This window comes from Biomphalaria glabrata, chromosome 16, assembly GCF_947242115.1.
Source record: "Biomphalaria glabrata chromosome 16, xgBioGlab47.1, whole genome shotgun sequence".
NCBI classification, from domain to species: Eukaryota; Metazoa; Mollusca; class Gastropoda; family Planorbidae; genus Biomphalaria; species Biomphalaria glabrata.
The window spans coordinates 4,859,028-4,880,100 of record NC_074726.1 but is presented as its reverse complement, the minus strand read 5'-3'; the positions used below and the strand labels follow the sequence as shown (position 1 = coordinate 4,880,100).

Here is a 21,073-nt window from a genome sequence, read left to right as displayed (position 1 = left end):
TATGTGTTACAATTTGTTGTTAATAACTGTTTACCACATCCCAGGGACGATGTTTCTTTTTATTAAGGTTTTGTAAAATCTACTTCAGCAGAGACTTGTTTTAGTACCATACACAGTTAGTGTTGTTGCACAGTAGTCAATAGTCTAGTCTGATAGAAATGTTAATGTTTTAATGTGTTGCATTTAACCGCATGTCATTGGCCGTGTCTTCTGTTTAAATTACATAGTTCAGTGAAAACAATAGAGAGACTTAGATTATACAGTTCAGTGAAGACAATATAGAGAAAGAGAGAGAGAGAGAGAGTTAGAGTATATAGTAAAGTGAACTCTATAAACTTAGAAAGCGTTAGTTCATACAGTTCAGTGAAGACAATAGAGAGAGACATAGAGAGACTTATTATATAGTTTAGTGAAGACAAGAGAGAGAGAGAGAGAAATACTTACATTATATAGTTAAATGAAGACTATATACTTAGAGAGAGGTAGATTGTATAGTTACTTAAAGACAAAAGAGAGAGAGAGAGAGAGTAAGATTGTATAGTTCAGTGAAGACAATAGAGAGAGATAGAGAGAGAGATTATATAGTTCAGTGAAGGCAAGACAGAGTTAGATTGTATAATTCAGTGGAATAATAAAAATTAGATTGCAAACTTAGTTAGTTCAAACTTTATAACGAGAGAGAGAGAGAGAGATAGTCTTGTTAAATAAATGTGTCATGATTTTGAAGCTTGTCAGTCCTAAATAAATATTGTAATTTACTCAATCAATACATAACTCCTGAAACTGGTATAAACATTTAAAACGAGATCCATTAACGTGTAACATTGGTTATGTAGATCTTCCTATGTATCACTTGAACTTTTGACTACACTCTAGATACCTGTCATTAGTGGCGGGTCACTCTGTAAGCCTTTGGTAACCGAAGCACGTGAATTCCACAGTGCTCTTTCACTATACAACTTATTTGTGTCTACGGAAGATGTCACTTCTGGCTATGGCGCAATGTTCTGTTACCTTGAACCTATTTTCATTCAAACATACCTCATCTGACTGTGGCGCAGTGTTTTGTAACCTTGACCCTTTGTTCATTCAAACACACCTCATCTGACTGTGGCGCAGTGTTCTGTAACCTTGACCCTTTGTTCATTCAAACACACCTCATCTGCAGTGTTCTGTAAAATTGAGCCAATGTTCATTCAATCACACCACTTCTTGACTGTGGCGCAGTTGTCTGTAACCTTGACCCAATGTTCATTCAAAAATACCACTTCTTGACTGTGGCGCAGTTGTCTGTAACCTTGACACTTTGTTCATTCAAAGATACAACTTCTTGACTCTGGCGCAGTGTTCTGTAACCTTGACTCTTTGTTCATTCAAGGATACCACTTCTTGACTGTGGCGCAGTGTTGTGTAACCTTGACCCTTTGTTCATTCAAAGATACCACTTCTTGACTGTTTCGCAGTGTTGTGTAACCTTGACCCTTTGTTCATTCAAAGATACCACCTCTTGACTGTGGCGCAGTTGTCTGTAACCTTGACCCAATGTTCATTCAAAGAAACCACTTCTTGACTGTGGCGCAGTGTTCTGTAACCTTGACCCAATGTTCATTCAAAGATACCACTTTTTGACTGTGGCGCAGTTGTCTGTAACCTTGACCCAATGTTCATTCAAAGATACCACTTCTTGACTGTGGCGCAGTTGTCTGTAACCTTGACCCAATGTTCATTCAAAGATAACCTTAAACACCTCACGTGCTCAAGCATATTTTCGTCTCTGGCATTCTGGGAATCATTATCGGCTCGACCGCTGTAACAAGAACTTTCTTAAAGTTATCAAAGGTATGACCCCCCTTCGCCCATTGTTGCCACAGTAACTGAGAAAATGGGTTCGAATTACACCTTCGAAAACAGATTTGTGTATATGTTTTTGTATGTGTGTGAGAGGATGTATTTTATCATCTAGAAACTAAAATCGATAATCCTATCTTACCCTATATTGTTTGAATTGGTAAAGGGGGGGGGGGGGGGGGGAGGCTGATACTATGGCTCGGGCATTGCCCACCTCGTAATGCTTCTCGTCACGTGATCGACTTAAGAATGGCGCAGTTTCCATAGAAACCATTCAGTAAACTTTTTTTTTTTTTTTTGGCCTTCTCTTCTTATGAAGCGAAGATTGCCATTTGATTGAAAGTCTAAATGACAGTTCACAAAACAGGGCTACACTAAATAAGTTGATACATAGGACTTGATAAGCTCCTGTTCAAATTTGCGCCGTTCAATGATCATTGTAAGCTTTGAACTCCTTTTAAAAAGAGCCGTAACCTAATAGGGTTTTGTTTTACGTCCCACCTGGAGTTCGCTAGATAAAGGATTATTATAGTCCCTGAAGGCACAACATGGCTTAAAAGGCTAACATGAGCCGATTCGCCAGATCTCTTAAATCTTGAGTTCTGCAGCGTCAATTAAGTATTAAACTGACGCTTGTTGGCTGCTTAGTGGGAAGGTGCCAGCCCGCTCTAGCTGAGTCTGTACTTGGGCGTAGCACGAGGTAGCTAATTCTAAATCGAAGACGTATAATTCAATGCTCCTTTCTCTTTTTCTGTCGTGTATACTCTGTAAGAAGGATTAACCTTTCATAACAGGAATCTGATGAATAGTCACAAAATATAAAACGATATAATAGCGAGATTTTATTTATTTTTTTTACTATTTCCCGGTCTCCCTCTATCTCGGTATCACGCAATCTTTTTTTTTTCCTTACATTTATCACTACGTGATTCCTCTTAGCCCCGCCTTCTGAGTTATAATGTATTCTGAAAGCTTAAATATATACCATAACAGTTGGACTATAATGTGTAATAAATTAATGTGAAGATACAATGCCGGAGAAATTTCAACTGTTCGATCGGAGAGTTTATCGATCTATCTAGCAAAAGCTTGATTGTAAAAGGAAGCGTTGAACTCACTCTCTGCAGTCCAAAATACAGGGGCGTAGCTACGAATTTTCCATCATTTGGGGGCCCGGGGGAGGGGGCTTGACCTCTGTGGGGGCCCCTGCACTTGCGTAATATTTAATGTAAAAAACACTCATTTGGTGCCCCCCTCAAGTGGTGGCACTGGGGATTTTAAAATTCTCCCCCCCCCCATCGTAGTTACGACACTGCCAAAATTAATTCTCGCCTTCTTCTTTCTTCTTTCTTGTCCTTCCGAAGCACTTATACCAAGATCACCATAGCTCGTCATAACTTCTTAAATCCTGCTACCTTCCATAATGGCTGCCTGGTCGTGCGGTTTGCGCGCTGGACTGACGTTCAGATTTATCGATGGTCCAGGGTTCAAACCCTGCCCGCTCCCATTCCCCGTCGTCCTGCGGGAGGTTTGGACTAGGAAGTAAACTATCTTCAACTCTGAAGGAACATCCGAAACATGTAAAACAAACAAACAAACATATCCAGCCCCTTGAAAGGGCAATCTGAACGTTTTCAATCTCAGAGCAAACGCACAACACCTGTGCCTCCCTGCCTGCGTATCCGACACTGGTTCGATCACTTAAACCTCTCCTGCACCGGGCCTAAAAAAGAATATTTTGTTGCAGTCACTGTTCTATAGATGCAGCTCAATACTCGCAGGAGAACTGCGCGCATCGATTCCCCCCGCATTCCCTTTAATAACACCTGTATGGATTTGTAAGACCAAAAATACTGTCCTTGTCTTGGGGCTGTACGCTGTCTGCTTAAGGAAACAATGTCGATAAAACAATTTACTGCCGGTGATAGATACTTAGCTACAGATTTTCTACCTGACTTGACATTTTACAGCGTATTGATAAGGGAAGGCATTCTCTCTCGTATGTATTGACTTAGGTTAATTTCAGATCATCTTGGCCCCATTGTTTCTCTCTTGTTCTGTTTTCCTGTGGGACGCTTTCTTGCTGCAAAGTAAATAAAGAAGATCTCTGTTAGTCTCCGGGTTATGGAAGTTATATGACTATGTAGATGTTACCGTGAAAGTCCGATATGCTCTGGTGGAGGTCGAAAAGAAGGAATAATTAAAAGTCATTGCGAAGACATGTTTGTCGTTAAACCGAAAAGAGACATAGCATCTAAAATCGAATTATGGCGTTTATGTAGCGCTGCTTTCATGCTTGTAGCATGCTCAGAGCGCAATGGACCAATATCATTTGTGGACCAGTGGGTGGAGAAGGTTTTCCGTGCTGCCTTTAGGCGCTCAGTAAACACAACACGAGTTGGGTGTCGAACCTCGAGCCCCCATCATAGGTAGCCAAGTCAAGTTCAAGAGTACTAACCTCTCGACCACACTTTTTTTTTTGTCTAGCGAAGAAATCGTAAATATGTTAAACCGAAGAGTGGAAGAGCTACTAACTAAATAGATATATTTACTAAATGTTTATTATAATATTACGTAAAAGTAGTTTGGGACAATGAAAAAGCCAAAGGTCAGGTTTTTTTTTTTTAAAAGGAGGGGTGGGGGGAGGGGGGAAGATTTAATCAATACCTAAATAGAGGTTTATTTATTTGTAAAAAAGCTTTTTGTAGATTGCATAATGTCTAATTATTTTAAAATTCTAAGGAAAGTGAGTAGATTGAAGTTCTTAGATATAGATATAGATAGATATATACGCAATGACATAAACAAATGGGGAACAGAACTATTTACTTGTGCAAATTGTTGCATCAATGTCTGCGCACACATTGTAATGACATCATCACTTTCAGTATAATTGTTGTAATCTCTACTCTTCCTACTCTATTATTGATGACGCCAATGCGCCTTGAGCATTTGGACTGAATACATAAATTGTTCGCACATCTGTTTACGATTAATTGCTGAGAAATGCAATCTAATATCACCGGATATATTTCATATGGAGGGGAGTGTTACTTTAAAACAGCGTGTGGGTTGACCACATGTGTATTTACATTGGCTTCTAATTCGTTCAGTATAGCTTCAATGTTGAATTGGTGTCTAAACGTAAGCCAGGTCTACAGCGTAAATATACGCCATGCACTCGTGTCGTACAAGGTGGTATCTGTTGGTCTCATTGTTTGATCTAATTTAGTGTTTTAGTCTTAAGTCACAGTGTTCTGGTGGATATACAGTGTTTTTAACATAAATATTTACTCTTTGTTCTTTTCTTATTTCATTTCTTTTTATTAGTAGGCTTTGTACTTTATGTATAATTTACAGTTCAATTAGATGTTTTATTTTTATCATCTATTGATTCATATCTCTTTATCTTTATTTTGTATATGCTATTATCATTCTTCTTTAAATTTTCCTTTCTAGCCTTAAAGTATTTTTTTAATCGTTATGTTTTTGGTGTGTGTGTCTGCGTATGTTTTTAATCCTATTATGGTTTGTATTCAGGTCACAAACCAAACCATGGATTTTATATCAAACAAATTATTCTAAATAATAGAACAGTATTCCAGGAGCTGATATCTTTAATAAAAAAAAAAGATTTAGGAAAGAATGTGTACTTTGAATAATATGTAGAATTGTTCCTAAAGTTTGTTTTGCTTTTTTTTTCTATTTTTATTTTGCCGCTTGGTTTTGTATCAATCAGCCAAGCAGAAGATAATGATCCGGACTATCAAAGGTTTGTACTGTCCGTTGATTGTCTTGTTTCTGTCTGGTACGCGAGTCACGTGATGGCTGCCTTCCTGTTCGTTTAGCTTTCTGGTTTTCGGGTTTAAATAATTAACAAGCAAAATATTTTAAAACACTTTAAACAAAAAAAAAAAAGGCTTATCTAAGTGATAGAAATCCACAGTGACATTCTTATATCTCAATATTTTAATATTTATTTCCTTTTTTTATATAAAACAAAATTATGCAATACCAATATTTAATTAACAAATTGGTTAGTCTTTTTAATTGATTCATGTTTTTTTTAGGAAAAATCAATAATTGTACTAAGTTTCAACTTGATCCAAGAATGTGAAGTGGGAGAAATAAAGTGTAAAAAATTTGCACCAGACGCACAGACAGAGAGGGTTGATATGAGCTTTGTAAACATAGCAGCTTGCAACTCATTGCGAAATGACAAAATAATCATCCCAAACATACACATTATTGGTTAATCCCCTTTGTGCTTTTCCCAAAGTCCATACAAGTAATAGAAAAGACAAAAGCCTAAACACTTTATAACAATCGTACGCTGCTGAATAATGAAATTAACTGATCACTGACTCGGTAGACTTTTATCATGGGAGATGCTTGTCATTAAATGTTTAGCTACCAAAACTCATGGGGTCGAGAATGAATCCTGCATGTAGTTTAGGAATCATCAATTCGAGATTCAACTCTTTGAGTTGTTTTTGCAACTAAAAGTATTGTTTATGGACTGGTGGTCCTGCTAAAACATAGTGGAGCTAATTAGTGAATGAACGCTGTATAAAAAGCTTTATTCCTATTATTCTTGTTATTTAGTTGTGTAAGCCTGATCCGGCAGTCCTAAGTCCTTGTCGTCTTCCTGTGTATTTTTTAAACTAATGGATGAAAACTAATACAAAAAAAAAAGTAATGTGAATGCGTTACAATTATTTAAGAATTGATTGGGAATTAGAGATAGGTTATTTTAGTTGGTGGTGGTGGTAAAGCGTTTGGCTTCGGAACTGAGGGGTCCAGGGTTTGAAACCTGGGAAATTTAATTTCGGGTTCTTCATGGCGCTTCTTTGTCCATCCAGCTGTAATGGGTACCTGACGTAAGTTGGGGTAAACGTAAGGGTGGTTGGTCGTTGTGCTGGCCACATGACAACCCTCGTTAACCGTGGGCCACAGTAACAGATGACAGATAGTGGGAAGCGTGGTCGAGAGGATAAGTGCGTTTGAACTTGGCTTGGCTTGGCTACCTATGCTCGAGGTTCGACACCCGACTCGGGCAGAGTTGTGTTTACTGAGCGCCTGAAGGCAGCACGGAAAAACCTTCTCCGAGATACCCCCCCCCCCCCCAACTGGTCCACAACTGAGATTGGACCAAAGCTCTCTGAGCATGCTATAAGCATGAAAGTAGCGCTATTTAAAAAAGCTATAATGATATCATCTGCCATATAGATCATTACACGTATATGGTATAATTATTTGTAGACTATTTCGGGTGGGTATTCATAGTTTCATCATGTTGTTTGTTGTTTTTATGTCCAAAATTAAAGCTTACTTTCTAAAAGCTTAATAACTATTGTGAATTTTTGTATATTAGTCTTAAAGCTTTTATTCCGTCATTCATTTCAATGATGATAAGGTATAGTTCATCTAGCTGTTTAATGTACCTTATCGTTAATGTAGAGGATACTCTGGTCATTGAGTGAATGGTTGTGTGTGTTTCGTTGTCTTGGTCTATGTATGTTTTATTCATGCGTGTGTGTGTGTGTCTGCTTTACTGTATTGATCTTTTAATTTATTTTGTTTTATTTTGGTTGCCATGGCAGCGAGCCAGATCACGTGGACACCGCGAGGAACCAGTTGAGTCGAATTCTGCTGGCCAAAAAAGTGGCCGAGGCGTTCATGGCCAAGTCAGTTGTTTGTTGTGTTTTTTTTCTCTCCTCCTCTCTCTCCCCTACTTATCGTTCGTGTTTCCGTAGTGGTGACATCTTCTGTTGATAACCTGGATAGTATCGTCAACGATCTGTTTCGATCTGGTGTTAGTGACCTAGTGTACGGTTCTATGGTGTTCTTGGTCTTTTTATTTGTTGATTCTGTGTTGTTTTTTTTTTCTTCACCTTTTTTTTTTTCACTTGTGAATACTTAATGAAATGTTTATGCATATAATAGTGTTGTTGTTTTTTTTATTTTGTTAAATGGATTCTTACCTATAATCGTGATGCTGCACTTGTTTTAGTTGTAAGCTTTAGGAAGGGGGGGGGGAGGTTGCAAAAGTCATTACCATACTATGGAAAAGGAAATGACATCATTGCAATTAATAAAACAAGTTATCTACATTTCATTTGGTACACAGGCTAGATTCGACTTTGTCGTTGAGAAAATAGAAAGGGGGGGGGGGGGCAGCACACGTGTTTCCTATCACAAACACTTTGTGTAGATCATTTGATGTTGTAACGTTTTGTACTCTGTCTCTACATTGGGCTTTTACTTTCGAGCATCTAACGATCGATCAGTACCAACACAATTGAGTAATTATAGCTTTTAGAACTTTACATTGTTTAGGCAAATAGATCTTTATTCTTTTTTTTTTGTGTGTTATTATAAGAAGCTTTGAGACGAACGATAACAGTTTTGACAAGCAAAATATAACAAAATCCTTTTTTAAAAAAAAAACAAGCTTATCCAAGGGGAAGAACTCCGCACTTACAATTATATTCTTCAGCAATGTAGAAGCTGTTTTCCTTATCCATTACTAAAAAAAAAATAATAATTAATTTGCAAAAAGTAATTGACTAATTAATTGTTGTTGTTGTTTTTGTTTTTACGTTTGTTTGTTGTTTTTTTTTTCGTAAATTGATTCCTGTTTGATATTTTAGGTACAATAAATAGTTGTTTAATTTTCAACTTGATACGGGAATGAGTGTGGAAGAAATAAAGTGTACAATATTCTAAGGGGACCAAACCCTACATATATAGATAGTTATAGCTGTGAATACTGAAGGAGTAATTTCCCTTGTTGGTGTCAAACGAAATTAGTAAATTGCCAGCTATGAATAGACTAATTCATTAATTTTTTTATTAATTGTTTTCCCTGTATATGCCAATAAATAATTGTGCAAAGTTTGAACTTGAAAGACAGACAGGATGAGTTGATACAAACTGTGTAAGAAGTAGGAACACCGATAATAAATACCATTTTCATTTACAACCGTAGAGTAAATTATACGTTTTACATTCATCAGTTTTTTTTTTCTTTTATTTGTTTGGTTTTGGTAATTAGAATATTTATGATTTTTAAATATTAAATGTCAACATAGACACCGAAATATAAAGATTGACAGTCCAAAGAGACATGTGTATTCGCTCATTTTAATGTGCTGTTTCATAATACAAACAATATTCTAGGACTATTATTTAATCTTAAGTTGTTGTTGTTGTTTTTTTTTTTTCAAGTTTTAAGAATTTTAACACAATGTTTATTTTCTAATACACATATCAGAAAAAAAAAAACAACCTAGGCGCTATTAATTATTTGCATTTTTTTTTTATTTCTGGGGAAATCATAAAATAGTATGTCTGACATCTCAACATCGCTTCTGGTTGCTGTATCTAGATTTTTGTTGAAACCGTATTTGAAAATGAACACTTTAGGTGTTAATACTAGGTCGTCGGTTTGTAGCTCCAAACAGCTAATACAATTAACTCTTTCTCTCCGTAATTATTTACCACATTCTGGTGGAATCAACGCTGGTATCGTCAGTTAGGAGAGAAAAGAGCTAATCAGGTGGCTGCCTGGTCGTGCGGCATGGGCGCTGGACTGTCGTTAGGACTTGTTGATGGTTCCATGTCCATACCCTGCCTGCTGCCATGCCCCGGGAGGTTTGGACTAGGAAGTCAATTATCTTCAACTCTGAAGGAACATCCGAAACATGTACAATATCTTTTTGTTTACAAACCGATGTGAGTGTATAAACTTCTTAATGATGTAACCAGACTAATTGTAAAACTAAACAGATTGAACTTGTATTAACAAACATACAGAGTATAGATGTTTTTCGAAACACAAGGGGAATGATACGAGACATAACTCACTAAAATTACACGTCTATTCAGTGTCACGTCTATTCAGCGTCACGTCTATTCAGTGTCACGTCTATTCAGTGTCACGTCTATTCAGTGAAACGTCTATTCAGTGTCACGTCTATTCAGTGTCACGTCTATTCAATGTCACACGTCTATTCAGTGTCACGTCTATTCAGTGACACTTCTATTCAGTGAAACGTCTATTCAGTGTCATGTCTATTCAGTGTCACGTGTCTATTCAGTGTCACGTCTATTCAGTGACACTTCTATTCAGTGAAACGTCTATTCGGTGTCACGTCTATTCAGTGTCACGTGTCTATTCAGTGTCCCGTCTATTCAGTGTCACGTCTATTCAGTGTCACGTCTATTCAGTGACACGTCTATTCAGTGTCATGTCTATTCAGTGTCAAGTCTATTCAGTGACACGTCTATTCAGTGTCACGTCTATTCAGTTATCTCTCGCTAGTCTTCTCTATTCAACTTCCGCATCAACATTTTTATCAACCTCGAGGTTTCATCAGAAACTATTTAATTAGAAATCCGAAAACATCTCCACCCCATTTACATATGTTAGTTCAGAAACACCCACTTACACTCCATAACATAGAGTTAGCTATTTTTAACAATGCCCATTGCAATATGTCACTGCGGTTGACGTTGGGAGATTGTCAGTGTACACAAATTAACTTGTAGAAAATGTACGATTGATTGCATACCAAGACTTTCAACTACACGTGTTTAATTCCATCTTCTGCGTAAATCTGGAAACGAACAGAACAACTTAGGAGCAGGCCTACACCTAACACTTCACGACTTGATGTTGAAAACCGCTTCAATGGGTGGCTCGATAATGACGCCATTACAACGTGTTATTTGGAAACATTAAAAAAAAAATGTCAACATTAACTCCCCTTAGGATATAAATAGATAATGATGTTTTTTCTTGGAAACTTCCGGCAGACGCAGAATACGGGACTAAATGTCAGCACGTCATCATAAAACAATTGGATTGGTTGAACTTTTTGTCTTATTGTTTAAAAACAAAAAAAGTTCTCTGTTTATCTGGTAAAAACATTCCACCATTTGTTTTTGTTTTTTTCACTTGCCAGCGACTTTCGGACAAAAGAAATATGGACATACTTTACGCATTTTTCTGACGAGGTTTTTAACCCAATCTTAACCCATAACATAAGAATCCAAAGTAGGCTATATACAAAATATTTTTGATAAATATGCAAATCGTCTTCTGGCAATGTCCGGCAATACCACAAACTAATCATTCCTTCTGCAGGTAGGTTCCCTTAATATATTTGATAAATATGCAAATCGTCTTCTGACAATGTCCGGCAATACCACAAACTAATCATTCTTTCTACAGGTAGCTTCCTTTAGCTCTGCTTATTTATCCTCTGCAGTTAAATTTCATTTTTATCTGTTCGCATTTTGGTAATAAATATATGATTACAAAAGGCCTACGTCTCTGCCAACTATCGTAATCTAGGCAAATGTACGAACTAGTTTCTTTAACCTTTTACTCTACGATAAGTCATTGAGATTATCGATTAGTATTGAAACATTAAAACAACAAATGTAGAATTTGGGTCGTACACATTTAATCCATGTATCCAACGACGCCGTCTTGGGCAGAACTGCCTGTTCACGACAAAGGACACATACCTAGCAATGACAAAGGAATACAACTCAAATATGACATATATTAGCAGAGGTATTTTATGTGACACTGTAAGTCTGATTAATTCAACAATCACTTTTGTATTTTTGTAGTCGTTGTTTTTGCAAAATCTTATGTCGCACACATCTCTTGACATTTTGACGGAAGGTTTTTATTTGTATCTATATTGTTATTGTTATTAAACCTGACTATTTATGGTCTATCATTTTTTTATTGTCTTGTGTTGTCTGTATATGAGAAAAGAGTCCTTGTAATCACAGCAAATCTCCATAAGGATCAATAAAGCAGTCTTAGTCTTAGAAGCATTACTTTATTGATAATTTGTTACATTATTATTATTAATTGTTACTAAAAATTATAGCTGTTTTTTGCTACCGTTATAGTTTCATAAATCAAATTTATTAGTAGTTATACATATACTTATTAAACTTTCAGCTAAAAAGTTATTATATACTACTCTGAAAAATAGAGCATTTGTTATACAAAAATGTTCTTTAAAATATTCAACATTTGCGTCACTTGAGTCTGTGTTATTTAAATTTAAACTCTGTACAAGATATCTTGTGTTTGTCTTTCTTTCTCTTTGTCTCTCTCTCCCTCTCTCTTTCTCTCTCTCTCTCTCTTTCTCTCTCTCTCTCTCTTTCTCTGTCTCTCTGTCTCTCTCCGTGGTTCTCTTTCTCACTCTTTCTGCCTCTTTTTTGTCTCTCTTTCTCACTGCCTCTCTGTCTCTCTCCCTCCCTCTCTCTCTCTCTCTCTCTCTCTCTCGTTTTCTCTCTCTCAGACTCTCTGTCTCTCTGTTCTAAGAGTGATACCATCTGCCAGCAATCACGGCGTGTATGCGCTGTGAGAATACTCCAGAAGCCGTTAGCACAGTGGCTGTTGTGTTAAAACACTGCAGTCAATTTAATTAGAGCTTAATTTAGTGAACTTACCCTAACAGTGGTATCATGTTTCATCGGCGTCACTTCTTAGGGGATGGGTAATTTCCCAGTGTCCCACTTCTGACACCCAAAATACGTCATGGTTTATGATTTGATTGTTTCAGTAAGCCCGACAAACACGCCGCTGGGGAGGTAGACGACAACAGCACTAGGAACACTGTCACTCAAAGTGACAGCATGAACGGCCTGTCCTGGGATGCGCCCCTGAGGACTGCCAGAGAAAGCGCCCTGGCTCCCGATGATTACAAGTACGTAATTTTTTTTATTTTTATATTTTTTTTTTTACATTTAATGTTTTCCGAGATTTTTTATTTTTAATTTCCACGGATAAATCAAAACGTGGGTTATCTCGAAGACCATATTTTTAAATTACCGACGACAGTGCTGGAATATTCAATGAATGCCCCGTGTTGACCGCAAGCTTCGAATGACAAGGGCAGATAATTTATCCTCCACGTCGCAGGTGGAGTTGCTGGACCTGAACTTTGAGATAACCGACGGCAGTGTCAGTCGGGGGGATTTCGATATTCAATCATTGTCATTGGGTGTACCGTAAAATATTACCAGATTGTTGGGAAAATGCGTAGGTTTGAATATATGGTACCCTTGATCACCTGCTCTCCTGTGATTCATTGTTTAATTTATCTCAAGCCATCCAATAGCTAACAGTTGACATCAACAAACGATGTTTTAAGTCTTTTTGGATGTTTCAATATTTCTCTCTCTCTCTCTCTCTCTCTCTCTCTCTCTCTCTCTCTTTCTCTTTCTTTCCCTTCCTTTAAGTATTTTTTAAATATGGGCATATGAATTGAAAAAAAAATTGTTTAAGGGAATTAAAAGAACCTAATGGGGTTGTTGTGGTTGAGTGGTAAAATTCTTGGCATCCAAATAAAGGGGTCTTGGGTTCAAATCGTGATGAAAAACATAGGATTTCAAATTTGGAATTTTTAGGTAACCCCTAAGTCCACCCATTTCTTGAGTACCTGACATTAGTTAGGAAAGAAAAGACGGTTGGTCATTGTGCTGGCCACATGATACCCTTTTAAACCGACAACCATAGACACGGATTACCTTTAAATCATCAGTCTTTAGATCTGTTATATCTGCACTTAATATGTTAGATTAAAACTAGCTCAGTTAGATTACTTAAAGTGCTTTAGAAACGTTTTTTTTAAGTATATATAGTAATATTATTTTGAAATGTCTTAAAAGACATGTACCATAAAATTTTGGACTTAAATCCTTATCATTACATGATTTTATCATCCTCTGATGTTTTGAAATATGTCAAAGTCAGGCCTTTGCATTCACAATTAATTCTGTAATCTTCTGTGGTCTTCGCTCTAAAGTTTAATCACATTGTGTTCTTGTAAATGTAGTGATATTATTTGTTCACATTATTCTTGAATCCTTCTGACAGTGAGAATGAACATAACCCTCAACGCAGTGACTTCATCATAGAGGCAGACCTACAGACAGAGAGAGAGGACCTCTTAGGTAATTCATTATGTATTCCTTACCTACCAGTAGTCTAGAAGTCAAGCTCTAAGTGTCTTGTCTGTTCTAAACAGCTCACATGCAGACTTACACAAAGATTGGGTGAATAAACTCTGTGTTGAGAAGTCAATCAAGGTGTAAGCAATTGACTGAGTCTCAAAACTTAAAGATTATAAATAAAAATGAATAAATAAATGGTAAATTTTGGAGCTGATTTTGTTAGTATTAAAGCTTAAGAAATAACTACTTTTTTTTTCTGCTAAATTACTTTAGAAAGTGTAGTATTCATTATACCAGAAATTAATGCGCATTTAATAACAACATTTGATGTACAGATAAAAGGTATAGTAAAATACGGTTAAAGGTTAAAAAAAATAATAATTTCACTCCAGTATTAGAGGAGATATCTGCTGCTAAAACTTAAAGACTTAGATCAACAGTCTGGTTTACCAAGGACTATAGACTAGCTGTTATGGTCACATTTACTAAAACTATCTCGGCAAATGTTATCTTATCTTATCTTCTTCTTCTTATCTTATATAATACAGACATTACTTCAAAAAAGAATATGATTACGTCCTACGTGTCATGCATTTAGTCATGCATAATAACCAATGACATAAATTCTGCCAAGTCACTGGTTTTCCTGGCTGACTCAGGCAACCCATTCCATGCTCTAATAGCACTAGGGATGACTGAATATTTTTTTCAACTTGTTTTTATTAGTTTTAAATTTTGTTTCTGTTGGAGAGTCAGACATTTTATTTTTTTTTAGTTCTGTGAGGAAGATATATTGTAGATTTTTTAAGAAATTTTAGAATCTTAGTAATTCCAATAGATGCAAAATTAAAACTATGGTTAGGTATTTTGAACTCTCTCTCTCTCTTTTTTGTAATATCCTCAAGAGAACTTTGTCTATTACTAACAATAAACATTAGAATTCAATTTTTTCAATTTTCCCAAAATGTACATGTTTCATTGTCTCTGTAATGAATCATTTATTTGGACAGCTTCTTAATTCTATAAATCTATTTCCCTTCTTTCTTCTCTAGTCTCTTTCTTCTATATCCTATTTCCTCTAGATCTTATTTCTTCTCTATCTTATTTTTTTTTAAATTCTATTTCTTCAGTAGTACTGTTTCCCCTCTAGACAATTTTCCTATAACTATATGCTGTATTCCACTGCGTCTGCATGCATCAGTTGTGATAAACATTTTTACTCACCAGTTCCATATTAGTTTGAATGTGTAGGCTAGTGCTGTGGTTTCCAAACCTGTTTTTTTTTATGCAAAGGAATGAATATAAGAGTAATAAAGCGTTGTACACATCTTTTATCACTGATGTAAAATATTACATTTATATTTATCAGAGCCATTTAAAACATAATTATATAATTTGAATTTTTAGTGCTGGGCATGTTGCATATTAAGAGTAAATGCATTTGTTTTAGTTTTGCCTAGAATATAGCCCTTGCAATTAACATGAAAAAAATTATTTTTTTTATAGTTATAACATCAAATCATTTATTTAAAGTTATTGGTTGAAATTTTACATAAAATGAAACATATCAATAGAACCTTTTTTTATACAGCTATTTTTTAATCATTTTCTTTTTGCTTTCATGACCATCATTTACTCATTTATTGAACAATTTATTTGTACACATATTCAGTAGTGATTTTACTAATGGTGTTATTCCAGTCGAATGTAAATAGTCATTTGTTTTAAAACTCATGGCTCATGGTTTAGTTTGTTTATACTTCCCTGGGTTGAGGGTCCCAAACAGAGGGGCACATATTCTAGAATGTATAGTCTGTACCAGTTGCATGAGTTATTTCATCGCAACAAAAAAACATCATGTTTGGTATGCTGTCTTGACCTACTTCTAATAGTCTACCCACTTTACTTTTTGTATAACCTTGTCAGAATGAGAATCAAACATAATAATGTTAGTGATTTGTTTTGTTCTGTTGCAAGTCTTTGTGTCATGCCTATTATATAAATAATCATAATGCATGGGTTAATCAATGATACAAATACATTTGGCTGCATGGTCATACGGTTTGCTTTTGGGATTGTTGTCATGATGGTACAGAGTCTAAGATTTGTCTGCTGTCATTCCATATCTTTCAGTACCTGCAGGAGTTCAGACTAGGACATAAAAGTCTTTCTCTCTGAATCAAGGCTCAAAATATATAAACAAAAATATGAGATTAGTTTCTTAATCTGATTCAAACAGAATATAACTCAGTTCAATAAAAGATTTTAACTTACAAAATTAGAACTTCTTAACAAATCTTCGGGACGCTGCTGTTCATCAGATCATTCTTCTTTCAGCATTTTCTGTCAAGATTGCTTGTTAGAAATATCTCATACACTCAACAATTGAATCAACTTTAAATTGGTCCGCAGATTGACCTACTTTAATAATGGGGTTGATAGAAGGGCATAATGGAGTTTTAAAAATGAAAAAAAGAGGAAAATATTGACCAGTGTTTGTCGTCCAAAGTTTCTTTAATTTTTTTTTTTTGCACATGATTTTAAAGCTTCCTTTATTCTGGGGCTTCACTTTTTAGATTAACATTTTTTTATGTTGTTCTTTTTTAGACATTGTTTTACAAAAATATTAATATATCAGAAGTATCCAAATGGCATAATTTGTCAAATTCTTTCTACATTATGAAAGTAATATTGACAGACTTAAGGGAATTTTAAATTTTATGTTAATTTTTTTTTTCAGAAACCAATTTTTAAGAGTGCTTTTAGATTTTCTGCCTAAAATTTAATTAAAATATTTTTAATGATTCTCTTAATGTGAATTTAAATAAATTTTTATTAATTTTTCGGTAATTCAGTATTGGTACCATAAAATAATTAGTACTTAAGAACACTTTATACTAGGCATAAAATGAGAGTACTGGAATAGATTTTAATTAAGCTTTATGTTATACATCCATTCTGAGATTAGTTTTTCTTAATCTAAAAGGCAAATTGTGCGGCTGTGTATGTTTACATGTCTGGAAATGTTCACCCACTTCCACATAAGGTACAAAGTGAATACTTGCCATACAGTAGGATAATCTCTTTGCAATACATGAGACCAAGAGAACTAAATGGATAGGAAATATAGCAAAAGATTTTATGCATTATGATTTTATTACTGCTAATTCCACATAGGTGTTGCTATATATTATTTTTCTCTTTAACCAAATAGTAAAATGTCATCTTTTGGGCTTGCTCTTAAATGTTTAAAAAAAAATAGTTGATGGGGAAAATCATTTATCTTTTTTTTTTAAAATTAGTTTCATTAAAATAAGTTGTTTTTTTCCTCACACTTATTATCTGTCTGTATGACAAGCAGAATTTCTGTCTAAACAGAGTCTATCTTTGTTTTGATGTTCATTGTAATGTGAAGAATGGAAATTTATTCTAAGAAATTGAAACCAAGCAAAAAACAGAAACATTTTGGTACAAATAAGTAGGAAGATCAAATGTTTAGAAAGAAAAGCTGAAATGGTAGAATTTGTAAAAGATAATCACAAAGTTAAATGATTAGGCCCAATTAAAAAGAATCTTATTTCTGACTAGTGAACATATGATTTTATGAGCTCAGAAAACCATGTGGAATACTTATCCACTAAACTTTGAATTACTTTGTTAACAAATATCAGCAAGAAAATTAGCTGCTATTCTATATTCATTCAAGGTATTGGGAACTGTTTTATCTATAGATCTCATTTTTTTTCACCTTTTCTTCATCCTTCATAACCTGTCATTCTTTTAAAGACTACAGGGTTTGGGTTAGATTTAAGGATTACTCCTAGATTAAATTACTTGGAAGGTTTAGGCATTGAATTGACACTTAAAAAAAAAAAAAACATTCATTACTGAGAGCTAAGGAGGGGAATAAAATTTTTTTTGTAAACAAAATCTTGACTTTTGAAATAACTTAATACAGTTGAGAACCTACTGTGAGTCAGCTTGTGAACATGTGAAATTAAAGGCTTCATATAGTTTACTAATAAATCTTTTTTTTTTTTTGGTTAAGAATATACACTTATATTCCACCTTGGGAATGATTTTTTTAGAAAACTTTAGATTTTAAATTGTTTTAAATTTATATAACAGATTCTCATCACTATGATTTTTTATTTAATTCTTATTTCTTTTTTTTTTAAGGGTGGTCAATTGTTCTGTTTTGTTATTGGTAGTTAGAATATTGTTGATTACTTTTTCAATGAGATAAAGGTGCTTATGAATAAAATTGACTTAGAAAATTATTGTGTATAAGAAATGGGTTATTCCTCTTAAATAAATGATTAGTACAGCAGCTTAATTGTTTCATTAAATATCTTAACAAGATGTTATTATTTTTTGTCACATTAAGAAAGATATTAGTTATTGACTCTATTTTTGAATGCAACATTTTTCAGAAACCAATATGGCAGACTAAAGACAAAAAATCTTCCATATAGCCAGCTGCAAGCAGCCTTTCAAGACCAAATATTTAACAAGTCATTTTGGCCCCTTTGTTTCAATACACATTATTTATTTTGTTTATTCATTCTGCGCTATAATTTGTAAATTAACATTTTTTGTTTCAATTAGAAAAGAAAAATTAATTGAAACTAACAGTTTTGTTTTTCTAATAAATGAATAACATATTTATTAGATCTTGTTTTAATTTTTAATGATTGTCAGATTTTCTTGTAGTTTCACTATTCATTGCTGCACTTGTCTTCTGAAGTCTATAGTAGTCATAACTTGTTTCTAATTAAAATTTTCAGCCCATGGTTCTTGCACGTGTAGGACATAAACAAGGCACCTTGCACTTTATGGAAAAAAGATTTTTTGTATATGTTTCTTTCTCATTGTTGTTTTTCATAAAATATTTTTAGGCACTTAATTTTTTGTATGCTTTTTTTTCACACAACAAACGCTAACATTCATGTCATTGCTTAGTTTTAGCATAGTCCTACAAAGATGCTTAGGCTTACACTTTAGTCTGGTTTATTTCTGATTCATCCACAGAGTATACAGTTTTAGTCTTGACATTAACAAACTAAACTATGATTAGCATAATTGGTTGAAAACTATAAGTCCTGTTTTTTAGTTGTTTTAATTCAATGATTTAAGAAAAATAAGTGGCAGCTCATGAATATGGAAGATGAATGGGATAGTCATAGAGACTTATAGTCAGTAGCATAAGGCTTTGTCAGACACATGGTGGCTAAGTTCTAAAGCAGTTGGCTTACAGCCCGATGGGTCCCAGGTTCACTGATGAATGAGGTAACCAACCGCCTTGACTTTTCTCTGCTGAAAGTCAGGTAGCCATAAGAAGTTGGGTGGACTCAGAAGCACCCTAAAAATCCCGAAATCCAAAAGTCTTCACCTAGATTTGAACCCAGGACCCCAGGTTTAAAAGCCAAGCGCTTTACCACTAAGCTTCCCCCCCCCTTTACAAAATATATTGCTATAGCCTTGCTGCTGACACCTTTTTGCAAAACAAGTTAAAAGATCCTATTTGGAAAGTGTAAATTTGTCTCTTTAATTATTTGTTTCTGAAACAGTTTTCTTGTCTTTTTACTTTAAAATTTTAAATGCTCGATTTATAACAACAATGTAAATAGAACAAAAACTTTGCCTCTCAAAAAATATATATTACCGCCTTCACAGCCCCCTTGTTATAATAGTGATTCCCACCTATGGGGTCAACCCCACAATTCGACAAACATTTTCCTTAATATTTTTTTACAGTGAAAATTTTTTTTTTATTTTGAAGCTCCATTTTGTTACATTTTCTCTATTTAATGGATTTAATGGACATGAAACCAATAGGCAGATAACATCTAGACACTTAGTGTTTTATTGGCTTAGTAATGTTGTTTCTTTTAATCATTGTGTGTAGTCTTAACACACTTTCCTGTCAACACATCTACTTTTTGGCTCTGTCTAACACAAAACACCTGGCCTCTCTTATCTTCTTACTAATATAAAAACAAAATTAGGCTGACTCTGTTGGACCCAAATCAGCACTCAGTTTATTTAACTCTAAGGTAATTACACTATTGCAGTTATCACCTGTAGTAATTAAATGAAAATAAATAAATAGAAAATTCTATTTCGTTTCTATTGAAGTCTAACTTATAATGAAATATCCTTGAAAATAATTATATATATATATATATATACTTTATTTTGCTGCATTTAGTATCTGGTTGTATAATGTCTTTTGAACGTATAATTAATCTTTCTCTCTGGGTTAGTCGCATACATTCAAGTTAATCTTCTAGTCCCAACATTTCATTACAGAGGAAGATAGTCCAACAGAACTGGCCAAGAGGTTAGAATCTGAGCTTACTGGAAGCATCCTGGCTTTGTGGCAGCAGAGGTTGACCCAGTCAACATCTTTTGAAGGGGAGATTGAAATTGAGTATGCAGAGTCTGATATCAACAGCAGTGGTCCACCGTCCCCGAGCAGCGATGACCCATCTGTTCTCCCACATCCAGATCTTGTCAATCACAATTTTGGAAATACGGATCGAAACGGTAACAGGTAAGGCAAAGTGAAACTTAACATCAAGTGTCCCAAGCTTTATATATAGTTCCTCTATCGTGGTTCGAAGATGACCACTTTTGTCATCTTGGGGAGGGCTGAAGGCTTCTTACTGGGGTTTTGTGCCTCCTCATGTGGCTGGTGAGACCTATGTGAGCCCGGAATGTTCGGCTGCACACTGGGCGTTGGACTTGCTTTTTTTTCTCTGACGCTTTTCTCCTGCCAGCGCTGTTCTCTTGTCCTCAGTAATTTGTGTGCCAGTTTTCACAATGACGCCATGATGCTCTGTCATGTGCTTCTGTGTACCAAGTGGCTGGGTCAATGCTGAACGCTTTCAGAGAAGCTTTGAGGGTGTCCCTTAAGCGTTTTCTTTGTCCACCTTGTGAGTGCTTTCCTTCCCTTAATTGGCCATACAGGAGTCATTTAGGGATGCGAGTTAGGACGTGCCCTGCACATCATAGCTGGGACTGCATCAGGATTGTGTGGATGCTTTGCAGGCCCGCTCTTCAAGGACTTCAGTATCTGGTATTTTTCTTGCTATTTACATTCAGAATTTTTCTGTGACTGGTCATGTGATAGTGGTTCATTTTTCTAATGTTTTCTATAGCTATACCATTTGTTGAAAAACAAGTATTGAGTCTTTGAACTATTTCTAAATAAATAATATTCATATAGGCT

General features: G+C 35.0%; 1 protein-coding gene across 10 annotated transcripts in view; it reads left to right on the top strand.

The window, feature by feature from the left end:
* The window catches only part of LOC106050201 (myosin-IIIb-like), a 117,440-nt gene that overhangs the window by 89,592 nt on the left and 6,775 nt on the right, over positions 1-21,073 (top strand). For 6 of the 10 annotated variants that reach the window (XM_056013757.1, XM_056013754.1, XM_056013755.1 and 3 more), the window contains 5 exons: positions 5,588-5,620; positions 7,452-7,535; positions 12,447-12,590; positions 13,763-13,839; positions 20,152-20,395. In XM_056013757.1, coding sequence (XP_055869732.1) covers positions 5,588-5,620; positions 7,452-7,535; positions 12,447-12,590; positions 13,763-13,839; positions 20,152-20,395 — 582 coding nt within the window. Of the gene's footprint in view, positions 1-5,587; positions 5,621-7,451; positions 7,536-12,446; positions 12,591-13,762; positions 13,840-16,825; positions 16,886-18,272; positions 18,508-20,151; positions 20,396-21,073 lie in introns of those variants that run through there. The other 4 variants (XM_056013761.1, XM_056013762.1, XM_056013756.1 and 1 more) reach the window with 4 other exon arrangements.